This window comes from Aulostomus chinensis, chromosome 14 (assembly GCF_037954235.1).
Source record: "Aulostomus chinensis isolate RoL2024-O1b breed Wild chromosome 14, RoL_Achi_v1.0, whole genome shotgun sequence".
Lineage (NCBI taxonomy): Eukaryota > Metazoa > Chordata > Actinopteri > Syngnathiformes > Aulostomidae > Aulostomus > Aulostomus chinensis.
Genome location: NC_141333.1, coordinates 16,277,102 through 16,289,972, shown reverse-complemented (window position 1 = coordinate 16,289,972; position 12,871 = coordinate 16,277,102). Strand labels below are relative to the sequence as shown.

At 43.3% G+C, this 12,871-nt stretch overlaps 1 protein-coding gene across 3 annotated transcripts in view; it reads left to right on the top strand.

Moving 5' to 3' along the window:
- The window catches only part of ncanb (neurocan b), a 137,903-nt gene that overhangs the window by 56,351 nt on the left and 68,681 nt on the right, over positions 1-12,871 (top strand). For all 3 annotated transcript variants that reach the window (XM_086223562.1, XM_086223561.1, XM_086223560.1), the window contains exons 7-9: positions 1,540-1,833; positions 2,044-2,892; positions 7,565-8,782. In XM_086223562.1, the coding sequence (XP_086079688.1) occupies positions 1,540-1,833; positions 2,044-2,892; positions 7,565-8,782 (2,361 nt within the window). The remainder of the gene's footprint in view (positions 1-1,539; positions 1,834-2,043; positions 2,893-7,564; positions 8,783-12,871) is intronic.

Here is a 12,871-nt window from a genome sequence, read left to right as displayed (position 1 = left end):
CCCATCTTCACAAACGGTGGATCCATACCAATTGATATTGAAAGATGTAGGAAATCTATGTTGTGAAGACACTAAATGTACAACTATTTTTAAAAATTGTTTTTTTTCTTATTTGTTAAGCTAAAATGTGTGCTGGTTCCAGTTTCTGAACCATAAGCATCTGCTGCTGTTACCTGTCATACATGGCGTTCAAAATGGATTATTTTGAACATTTGGTCGGACATTTGAAGATGCACGTCATGTTTTCCAAAGACAAGCTTCTCAATGTCCTATTTGTCTCTGGAGACCTCTCACATACTCAACATAAAGAACACGAACAATGACAGCTACGTCATCTCGTTTCCGCGTGCCATGCGTAACATTCACTCTCAATGAAAATTACACACAAAATAAGAATTCCACTATAATATTTGCCATGGTCGCCGTTAGACCAACCCAACCACCGAGAGCCATGACATCACTTTCTATCAGAAATCAAAAGTTACTTACCAGCATGTGTGCTTAGATTCAGGGAGGGGGGTGGGGTGGGGTCAGGGGGTTACTGTCATCACTCCCCACTCCCTGCAGCTCTGCACATATTCTACTTTCACACTCTAATCAATTCCATGTGACTCTGCATACTGAATTATTGTTAGACGTGTATTGCAAATAACAATCTTCTTCACAGCGGGGTCTTTAAAAGTAAACACAGCAGGAGTTTATCTAGGTCACTTTTTTATGAGCTGGTAAAACCACCACTGTCATGACACATCATAGTTGTGAGTTACGTACCTGGTTCTCCTTGATAGAATGAACACACTATACCTGTTTGACATAATGAGCAGAGGAGATTTCACGACCACCTGGGATTTCTACTGCGCGCAGCAGGTCTTCCTGTCATTTAGCGAAATCAAAAAACTGATTAAAACAATCAGCAGATAATTGTCTTCAATCAAAACAAAATTACCAACTGATAAATAACGTGTTTTCTTTCTCTCCCAGTAAAGAAAATAAATGACTGACCTCTTTTGAACGAGCATCCATAGTTTTATGTTTGTTAGTTTGATTACATTTGTTGAAGTTATAGTCACATTTCATATTTCCAACCCTCTTGTAAGCGTCAGTGTCATCTCATCAGAATTTTTGTTTTTATTTGTGCTGTGCAGCTATTTTTATTTACTTCTTGAACCCTCTTTGCCTCAGCTACTAAAGAGCTGTATTTACATCATTTATGTACCCACTTTCATAACCTCTCTTTTAAGTTTTTGCTCAATTATTTTTATGGAAAAAATAAACTCGATCAATTTGCATCTGAGTTAATACCAAGAAAAAGCCAACGATGCCTTGAAAGTAACAGATGAACACAGAACACACATCTCACCAGGCACGCTCATGCACACACTCTACACACAAAACACCTTTGCACTGTCAAACAAACTGTAAAACCAATTCTGTCAGAACAGAACAGTAAACTGATCAAAGAGCCAGAAGGCTAACATGGTCTCGGCCATGCTGTGTAACACTAAGCTAAACTCTTCCTCCTCCTCTTCTTCCTCCCAGGTGAAGTCTTTCACTCTGTAGTACCAGAGAAGTTGAATTTGGCCACAGCTTCCACCCACTGTCACTCCCTGGGAGCCCAGTTAGCAACTGTTGGCCAGCTCTTCTTAGCTTGGCAAGCTGGTTTGGACCAGTGTGACCCTGGCTGGCTGGCTGATGGCAGCGTCCGCTACCCCATCAACGTCCCTAGGAAGAACTGCGGGGGAGATGAGCCTGGGGTGCGGACAGTTTACAACAACCCCAACCGTACAGGCTTCCCTGACACCACAGCCCTGTTTGATGCCTATTGCTATCAAGGTGAGTGTGTGTGTGTGTGTGTGTGGGGGGGGTTATAAAGATGGGACAGGGACATTTGTGGCCCCTGTTGTAGATTTGAGGGCTTATATGTTGTTAAAATACATTCAAGAAGAGTGCTAAAGTGAGTGCGGCGTTGTGCAACCATACATAAAACAGGTCAAGTAAAAATGGTACACTTGCTGAGTGAAATATGGCTCTTGTGTGTTTCAGCTTACCAGCCAGCAAGCATGCAGGCCGCAGAGACAATGGCTTTATACCAGACTTCTAACACGGCAGCTGCAGGGGCCGATACTGTCACTGGAGCCCAGCACAGTTCCCCTTTACCCAAGCCTTCTACCTGGACTGGCTTGGTCAGTGTGTCCAAAGCAGGAATCAACAGCTCGTCTGAGATCTCTGAGGAGCATGTTGTCATCCACTTGAGACCAGATGAGAAGTGGGGTGAAAAACAGGACAAAACCAGCCAAAATAACCAAGAGGATTTGAATGATCCAAAAAACGGAAACACCCTGGGCCTGTCTGACCTGGAGAGCCTGGAGAGCCATGGAGGCTCTGCCCATGAGGAAGAAGACGGTGGTTATTTTGGAGCATCAGACACCCCAACATTAGCGTCTGAAGCTTCTTCCACAGCACAACCTCAGACCAGCAACAATGTGCTGGCTACATTTGTTAACACACTGATGAAGCCTTTTAGATACTGGACTAAATGTGACGATGTGGCCGAGACAGATAAAGGACTTTCAGTGCCTGATGAAAAAGCAGGAGTCAACCAGTCACATGGAGAAATATCCAGGAGAAACCCAAGCTCATCCAAAGTCAGCGAAGACAAGGGTAGCATGGACAATGCCATCATAGAACACAGGAGCGGTAGTTTTCCCATTGGGGTTCCTACCAGCGGATTACAGAGTCCAGAGGAAGGGCTCTCAGAGCAGGAGAAAGAGGTGATGCCATTGAGTCGATTAGTGCCTGCAGTCCGACACACAGGGCAAAGTGATACCACAACTCAGCCACCAGAACAAGACCACAGCATGTCTACTGACAAGCCTCCACCCACTATTAATGGTAAGACATTCCATTTATTTCCCTCAGTGTTGTTTATGTCTGTGGTTTTGTTTGTTTTTTAGGGTTTGAATGTAACCTTTAAAGTAGCAACTGAGAGTGAAATCGAAATTGATTTGACTGTAAATATAAAAATATTTCAATGTCATGCATTTTAAACAGTCTACATTCCACTCGCTCCCTCTCTTCTTTTCCCTTCAGTGTGCTCTAATATATTCCTACACCGGGTGATTTGAAGAGTTGCTGCAAATCTAATTAAACAGTAATTGCAAACATACAAACAGGGAATATTACATGCAGTTAAGCAAAATGCTGTGGTGAAGACAGGTTTGCCTTCATCGGCATATTTATTGACAGGTTGCTTTGTTTACAGTACAGGCTGTCAGAAAACTATCTCCCTGTGCGTCAAGTGAAGCTCATTTTGATGCTATAAAAAGATTGCTCGCCTATGTATTGTTTGATTTGAATAAAGCACACCTGCATGGAAAATTACAGTTTATTTTTAGGAGTCAATGAAGTATTAGGTAGAAAGGACTTTTCATAGATGAACACATGAGAAAAACAAAGCATTTTGACGCAGCTGTAAGTTTGAGTAGACCGTGCTGAGACATAGAGGGAGAAATGATTTGGTTAGTTTGATGAGTTCTGGGAAATAGAGGCTCCGTGAATCTGTGAACGCTGTGAGCTGCAGACCCTGTCAGATGAGGAGCACCCACAATACATTGATTCACCCTCAGGAATGCTGGATCCGAAAGATCACCAGGTTACTGTTGTCAGTTCACGTCTTCTTGAGAGCTTCAAAATCACTTCCTGTACTTCGAGGTGCGGATGTAGACTACACAGCTTGCTTGAGCAGTAACACATTATTGGCCCAATGTACCTGAAAGGTCTCAGGGTGTGTGACAAAGCAGCACAGCCCTCAGCTTTTCTGTTTAATAGCCAAATGGTCAAAGAACCTTGAAATCAGCTTGAGGGGAGGATACAAAGACAGTCTAACACTCCCCTGCAGACAACCAGAATGATTCAATAAAGGTCAACGGATTCTCACATTGCAGTTTTTTACTTTTATTAAAATACATATACCTATATATATATATTTTTTTGCAATCCAGTACCACCCCACATGCTATAAATGAAAAACCCTAACTTTAGTCTGCATGCATTATTCACACTTGCTTCCAATTAATGGGAGGGTTGGGCTGTGCTGCCGTTTGCTCTCACTTCTGTCTGTGTCGCTGCCAATTAAGCTGTGGCTGTGTGAAGGTAGCAAGTAATGATCACTACAGCAGGGATGAGCAACACAAAAGGGGATGAGGACACCAAGGGAGGAAAGGGGTCCTTCCTTTAATGTTTACTGCTGAGAGGTGCCTAACTGATGTCTCTTAAAGTAGCTTCCCTGAGCGAACCCCCACCCCCCCCCCCCCCCCCGGGTTTCCAGTTGGATGCCAACATTCCCTCTTTGTAGATTATATATTGCCTCTATGATTGTCGAGGATGTAAAGCTTTGCATTGCCGATAGTCAAACCAAGAAGATGCATACATTTTTGGGTTGGGTGGTGCAGTGGTAAGCACTGTCGCCTCACAGCAAGAAGGTTCTGGGTTCGAGTCCCGGCTCAGGCACAGGATCGTTCTGTGTGGAGTCTCTATGTTCTCCCTGTGCCTGCGTGGGTCCTCTCCTGGTACTCCAGCTTCCTCCCAAAAGCTTATCTCATGGCAAATTTACTGTCGCTCATGTAATCTCAATTCCATTCAGAAACAAGCATTTATTAAGTCATCCTGGGGGAAGACGTGATAAATCTTAAATTCACACGTTGCACAGGACATGGTTATGTCGTAGGTACTTCTGTATTATTTTGATGTATTAAATCACAGCAAAATCTAAGACAGATTCACCATCCGTCAGATGGAGTCTCTGAAGACGGCTGTCTCTGGTTTTTGAGCCCCTCCACTGCTGCTCAGAGCGAATCATTTTTCAAATCATTATTGGCAAGGTGCTTTGTTTCCAGTGCAGACTGTCAGAAAGATTTGCTGCTGTTCTGCAATAAGGTTGATTTTAGTCACGGTCGAAAACTGTAGAAATTGCAAAAACAAAATATCTACATGTAGGTGCATTAATCTAGTGTTGAAGAGGAAATGTCACGAAGATTGACCAGTGGATGGTTGATTGACAGGTATAGCGACCTCTGATTGAGAGGATGAATAAGCCCTCCAGCGTCTGTCAAGACATACATGTCAGGAAGATCACTTCAATTCCAGAGACATATATGATAGAAGATTATTGGCTGTGTGTGTGTGTGTGTGTGTGTGTGTGTGTGTGTGTGTGTGTGTGTGTGTGTGTGTGTGTGTGTGTGTGTGTGTGTGTGTATGCTGACATGACTCACACAACAACTTCTCTCTCTTTAGTAGAAGCTATATCTGCAGAAGGGCTGCTGTGGTCTCGATAGTCTCTCTCGTAGTCAGCAACCACTCTCACAATCTAATATCATGTCAGCATGATCCGAGGGAGTCTTACTCTAGTAAATTGGGTTCATGGGAGGTTTTTAGATGTTTATTTTTTGAGAATGTCTTCGGCGGATACATCGGCGGAGCACAACTCTTGATAGCGCCGTCCAAATCGATGCGTAATTGTCTCATTTTATTTATTACATGCATGATTACATTGATGATCAAACCAGATTAATGTCTTTAATTACCCTCAACTTTCATCAGTGTGTATTATTAAAGTATTTAATTAGCTATTTGGGTTATAAATTGGACAATTATGCCTTTCTACATGGCTCTTATGGAAATGAACCTCTAGCTCATAAACCTTGCTTAGGCATAAGGCAGCGGCAGACCTGATGAATAATTTACATATATTTAAATATTTAATGCATGGACATATTTGTGTGTGTCCTCCCTCTTGTGGTAATTTGCTTGGTTGTGTTGCAGACCCCCTACTATAATTTTCAGATATGTTAAGTGAGCTGAGAAGTGATGATGACGATGGTTGTAGGGCATCTCAGTAACAAGACTGCACTGCTGCCCTAAATAAACACACCAGCCACGAGTCACACATGCAGACAGAGTGAATTATTGATGATGTAGACAGTGTCTGGTTTAAAGCCATAAGAAGATAAGGTACAGTGGGCTACATCATGTTATTAAACAGCTCTAGATGGAGCTGCAATAAGTCATTTACTTATCTCATGTTGCAATTTCTACATTTTTCCACATGGTGTGTTCCTGCGGGAGGTTGTTTAGGGTGAAAGAATCCAAGGAGAATAAGAAAAGAGAGACAGAGAAGTGTGAAATTACTTTGAATACACCCCCCCATCCTTTCGTGCGTTCGTGTATAAGTGTGTGTTCACGGATTTCCACAATGGCCGACTCCCATTTCTGTGTATGGGTTCAAACAACTTAATCAATCACACTGATCCGCTCCACTGGTGAGGAAAGAAGCCCAAAAACATCCAACTTACAGTCAATTCCAGCTGACTGCACCAAAAGTTACAGCATGTAGCTTACAAATGAAAAAAAAAAATACACACACACACAAGAGGAATATTTTCCAGTTACATGTTAATGTTCTTTTACAGCAAGAGGCAAGCAGCAGCAGCAAGCCTGTTATCAAAGGACTACAGAAAACACAAGCATTTTGGTTTGGTACATCCATCATGATCTGGCATGTTTTTAGGGGAAAAGAAATGCAATAGTCAATGTTCTAGTAATCTACTCATAAATACTTGACAGAGTTAAATTGTGGAATAGAATTAATATCCAGGAGGCACGGTGGTGCAGTGGTTCGCACTGTCGCCTCACAGCAAGAAGGTTCCTGGTTCCAGTCCCGGCTCAGGCACGGGATCTTTCTGTGTGAGTCTCCATGTTCTCCCTGTTCCTGTGTGGGTTCTCTCTGGTACTCCAGCTTCCTCCCACAGTCCAAAGACATCAAGAGGGGACGAGGCTGATTGATACTCTAAATTGACTGTAGGTGTGACTGTGAGAGTGAATGGTTGTCTGTCTCTATGTGTTGGTCCTGAGATGGACTGGTGACCTGTCCAGGGTGAACCCTGCCTCTCGCCCGAAGGCTGCTGGGATAGGCTCCAGCCCCCCTGTGACCCTTAACAGGATAAACAGAAGAAAATGGATGGATGGGTGGAATTAATATCCATTAGGATGCGGCATTTCAAAAAATTTGCTAACTTAAAAGGAACTGGGCTTAGTAGAAAAGGGCTGGTTAATAAACAAGACACTGCTTAAAACACTGAGATCTGAGAACGTAGAACAAGATAAGACACAGATACAGTAACTTCTCCAGAAATAGAAGAAGTGTACAACGAAGTCCAACATCGAATATACTGTAAGTCTATTTATGATCCCAAATGACAACTGTTTTGTCATTTCGTCACCATAAATGAGCATAGAGAATAAACATAATTTATAATTTACACACAACATAATCCTTAGCTCCTATCAAGCTGCGGTCACATTGCACGTCACCAAGATCTGTCCTTGTTGAAGGTACATCATGTTCCTATAATCATGAAAACAACTGTGCTCCTTGTTTCATATAAGCCAGGCTTGAGTGTTTGATTGCTAATTCCACATCCATGAAATTAATTCCACCCCCACACGCCCCCACCCCTTCTAATGCAATCATATTAATTACTCTATTCTCTCTCTCTGGTCCTTGTAGGATTTGCCACATCAGGTCCCGATGAGAAATCACCACCCAGCGAACATGTCAACATATCCAAGTCTCAGGGTCCCAGAGCAGGTTCAGGTTTTAACTCGGCTGCCAGCAGTCTCTTCCGCTGGGCTGTCAAGTCCATGCGTGGCTCCAAACTAGGCCCTCCAGGAAAAGTGAACTCTGTTGGTAAACGTCCTACCTGGGCTCCGCTGGAAGCCAAATCAGGGCCACTTGAGGTGATGACCCTTCCCACCTCACTTCGTCTGGTCAACCCAGACAATTTTTCAGGTGAAGGAAAGGACCAGGATGGAGAAGAGGCCTCCAATCCATCACCTGCCAGAAGTGGGTCAGGTGAGGAAAAAGAGATCGAGGGGAGCAGTGAAGGGAGCAATTTCCCTGGTGGCTTGAGCACCAACCACTTGCCCGGCAGTGATGTCAAACTCAGTCTAGAAACAGAGTCCTCACTCAGCCAAGGCCAGAGTGAGCTTGTGACTGTAGCTGAACTCACGACTCTGTCCCAGTGGCAGCTGGTGGAGCAGCCTGCTACCACATCACTTCAGGGCTCCCAGGAGAGAGCCGAGGAGGCCAGGGGAGAGATCCTCTATGTCCACCGGCCCACTGACAACTTCTCTGATTTTTCACACAGAGGAGAGAGCAGCTCAAATGCTGCATACACTCCTGTTTTTAGGAAGCACAGCAAAGGCACCAGCACAAACCTCAGTCACGATGACGCTAAGGTGATGACTTCCACACCTGAAACCTTGATGGAGGTGCTGACAACCTCTGAGGTGACCACAACAGGGCATCTTACAACTAAAGACGCACAGAGGACAGACCCCACCACAGCAGCACCCACCAGTGAAATGCTCTCCGCCACAGAGGAGCCATCTATCCCCATGTCATGGGATCACGGCGAGGAAACGACAAACGCACCCAAAATGAACCACGTCTCACCCTCCTCCACACCCATTGACGGATCTGAAACAACTATAGGTGTCATTCAGCTGACCACTACCGCATTCGAAACAAAAGTTGCTGCCACACAAATGGAATCCAGGTCTGCGGTGTCTGAATCGTTTGTGTTAGGAAGCCTTTGGACATCTTTCAAAGGCTCAAGTGCAAAATCTGAGGAACACAAAGCTTCAGCGACAACAGACAGCAAAACCACAAACAACCCTTTTGGCATTCTCGTACCCAACTGGGCATTTGGGCTCATACCATCAGGTACGTTTATTCCCCATTGAAGCTGATGAATGAGCTCCGCGATCATTATTGCCTTCATTATTATGAGTAATTATCTCATCAGTGCTTATTATTTATGCAGCTCCGTGTGAGCCAGAGACATTATTCCCAGGTCAAACACAGTACAGTAACCCTCATGTATGTCCTCTATTTGAGTTCACAGCCTCTGCAACCTACGTCAGATATATTTCCCCATATATCCCCACCGTGTCTGTCTCTCGTTGTTTCCCTCTACATCTCCTCTTCCTCTTTTACTCTGACATACATCATGCATTCTTAATCCATCTGTGTGCTTTCTTTCTTTCGCCTTCAAATTTCCTTCCTTGCCTTCTGCCTCCCTCCCACGCTGGTTCAGAGACTCCAGACAGCGAGGCAGTGCAGTGACGTGAGACCCACTCGGTCTTAGTCAAGTAATTAGTGGGTCAAGGCGAGTGCAATTAGGTGAACTGAGGAGAAACGGAGATCCTAGTACATAACAAATCGATGTAGACACAAACTACAAGATAGGACTGGAAATTGACAGCAGGGCTGTCTTCTTTCTCATTTTCAGTCTTGTTCATGTTCATTCATTCTCTAGTTTTCAGTTAAGCTCCCCCCCCCCCACACTCACACACAAACACGAACTTCATCCCAGAACTTGTTGTTCATGTTCTTAATAATAGCAGTGTGTGTGCTATTTGCTTCAGTGTGCTCATAATGATTTCTGTTGATAGCTAATAAGTGGGCTAGTATGGCAAAAGAACAAAAACGCAGAGAGAATATAACAGTGTGTTCTATAAAGACCTTGTTTACTGCACATGTAATGCATCAGTCTTGAAAGCAGTAAGATTAAGTGTTCATTAAATTACCAATTATTCAAGCTGCAGGTCAGTGCAGTATTTTGAGTATAATTCAAAATCTGGAAGTGGATTTTTTAAAATGATGTCTTGGACTATGAGTAATAGGGTTGTCTTTGCCACAAGTCGTCTAGTCACATGGTGTCAAAAATATGCAGCAACACTCAGACAGAAACTTAATTCTGTTAAAAGAAGTGGCATAAATCTTTATAAGCTGTTACTGTAAAAGTAGAAAACATACTCCATGTTTCGAGATTCTTTGCAGAGATTCACTACCCTTGGTCACATCTGGGCGCGCCACTGGTAATCGTGGTATTGGTACAGTGGAAACAACCTCTAGTGGTCACTATAAGCACTTCCCCCTTCAGTTTTTATCCTTGGGAGATTTTCAATTGAGGTCTACTACTTCATAACAGGAGAAGGAGGGTGTGAAACAACTGCGGCTTCTGTAGAAAGTGCAACCTCAAACCATCACTGATGTCAAGGCTCAACACGGGACAATTATATCGCCTGAAGTGAATTTCCATAGATTCAGTATATACAGAAATTTCTGAGGGTGGATTCATACCTGACTTGATTTTGAATCACTGGATTTGAAGACCCCCCCCCCCTCCCCCCCAAGAACAATTCATTTGGGTTTATGTGAAAAGTCAAGTTTGGACGCAGGACAAAACAATTTGTTCCATTCACATTTTCGAATGTTTCACTTGCAGCACAATCAAGAGATACAGGGAAAAAGGAATTCTCTTCAATTACTTGAGTTGTGTTGTGAAAATAACATAATTTGAGTAAAGTAGCATCTCACAACACAAATGGCTGCAAAATAGTTGTAATTATTTATTTGGGGAAAATTCAGCCTTTATACTGCCATTTTTCAATCATAAAAAATGCATTGAAGTATTTATTATGGAAAGCATTGTAATATGTTTACTTTGGAGGCCGTTAATGCCTCCACCAGCTGATGTGGCTGTGCTGAGGAAATGACCCGAAGTCAAAGAGCAATGATCTGAGAATGTTTAAACATTTCGTTCATTATGTAGTCACTTAGTGAGCAGGGAGGAGGGAAGGACACAATGAGTTTAGACTCAGCAGTTCTCTCTCTCTCTCTCTCTCTCTCTCTCTCTCTCTCTCTCTCTCTCTCTCTCTCTCTAGCAATTTCTTCTGACCAATGAGGGTTTTACATTTTTTTTACACCTTTGGACTGCTATTAAATATATTAACCAAAGGATTACAATATCAAATGTGCCATTTTAACCCTGAATTTGAACCAAGTAAACATTATAGTGTTTAAGTGAGATTATGTGATAATTTAGACTCTGAATCAATTGCATTGGTTTCCATCCATCCAGCCATTCATTTTCTGGACTGCTTATCCATTAAGGGGGGGGGGGGGGGCATTGGTTGAGTGGCTGGGTACACCCTGGATGGGTCGCCAGTCGGTGGCAGTGTATTGGTTTCATTCTTTAAAACTGTCATCTTTCCACTACAGAAAATGATCAATTGAGGTATTGATAAAGACTTGGATCGTCTCAATAATGGTATCGATGTCACTACGGATGAAAGATCCCTGTGCCGTTGCTTAACGAACATGAAACAGAGGACAACATGAATACTGTGTCCTTTATTCATATTTCTGATATGATGAAATTTGAATGCAAGTAGTGGTCCTGCTTTGGGATGAGTGATTGCGAACATGAGAGACCCCTTCCTGTTAGTGACCTTTTGTAGTTGTCGGTTATAGTACAGAGAAAACGACTGCCTTAGTTGTCCGCCCATTACTTTGCAGACAGGTAGAGACAGAGAGGAGGGAGGGGCGGGAGGAAGGCAATGAGGTAACAGGGGGGGAGGAGACGGGTGAGCGTGTCTTCTACGAGACTGTAGGTGGGAGTACATAAACCTCTTTAATCAATGATCAGAGTCTACAGTCACGCATCCCATGGGACTCTGTAGCATGTTGTTCCTCCTCCACCTCATTTTTCCTCTTTTCTTCCTTCTGTCTTTCTTAACATTTCTCTACTTTCCAACCTCCATCCATTATTTTCTTATCAAAACAAGCTGCGTGTGGTATTTGGCCATATATCACAATGATCAGATATTGCAATATATTGCCACATGCAGCTGTCCAAGTCCCTATCAATCAGACTGCCAGCTAAACCCACACACACATACACGCACACGTGCACGCACGCACACACATGCTCACACATATAAAAACTAAATATATGTGAAAAAGAACCACATCACCACATGCCAAGCTCACCCAGGAGTAAACCTCGATAATCCCTCCCGTGCGTCTCACATACACACACACACACACACACACACACACACACACACACACACACACACACACACACACACACACACACACAAACAGACAAGAATGTCTTAATCCTCACTGTAAACAACATCTACCATTTACAGTAAGAAAATAAACACATTTGAATGTCCTTAATTACTCATATCTTCATTTCCATATTGTATAATCCTTTTGAAAATATTCATGGAGCTTGTATTGTCAGAAAAAAAGTTACAAAAGTGGTATCCAGTCCAATACATCCGAAAGGTACTGAAGTGTTTTATAACCTGCATCTCTTCTACAAGCATGGAAATGTACACAATGCTCCCAAGCGCTTGTATTCAGTTGGGGGCGGGGGTTGGGGGTGGGGGGGCAGTGAGACAGGATATGCTGGTCCTTCTGGCTGTGCAGCTTTTAAATCACCAGTGCCATGATCAGACTGGCATTGGTAAACAGAAGCAAACAGGGAGCAGAATACCTCATGAGTTATAGCCATCTTGACTAAAGTCTTGTCCCAGGCTCAAGACGGATCAGACGCAAGGAAACATCAATAACACAACAGCCGGCCCTCCACCAAATTAGAGTGTTAAATTTGGAGGAGAGGGAGGTTGAAATGTGTAGCGTGGAAGGGGGCAAAAGATGGATGGAGACTTGGAGCGGCTAGGGTGGTGTATATTATCAGAATGAGTCTGTGGATGGATGTTCATTTTGGATAGGCTGTCAGAGGTAGCGAGAGGGCAGAGGAGCTGCTACATGTAGAAGTCTGGAGAATTGATTTCTCTCCCTCCCTTTTGTCTTCTCTTCTCCATGTTTTCTCTTTCTCGCTTACTTTTTTTTCCTCTCCCCTCTCCCTCGTTCCCCATCTCTCTGACTTTATGTCTTTTATTACTCCTCCGGTCATTGTTATGACTCTCTCTGCTGTAATGTTTTGATAGC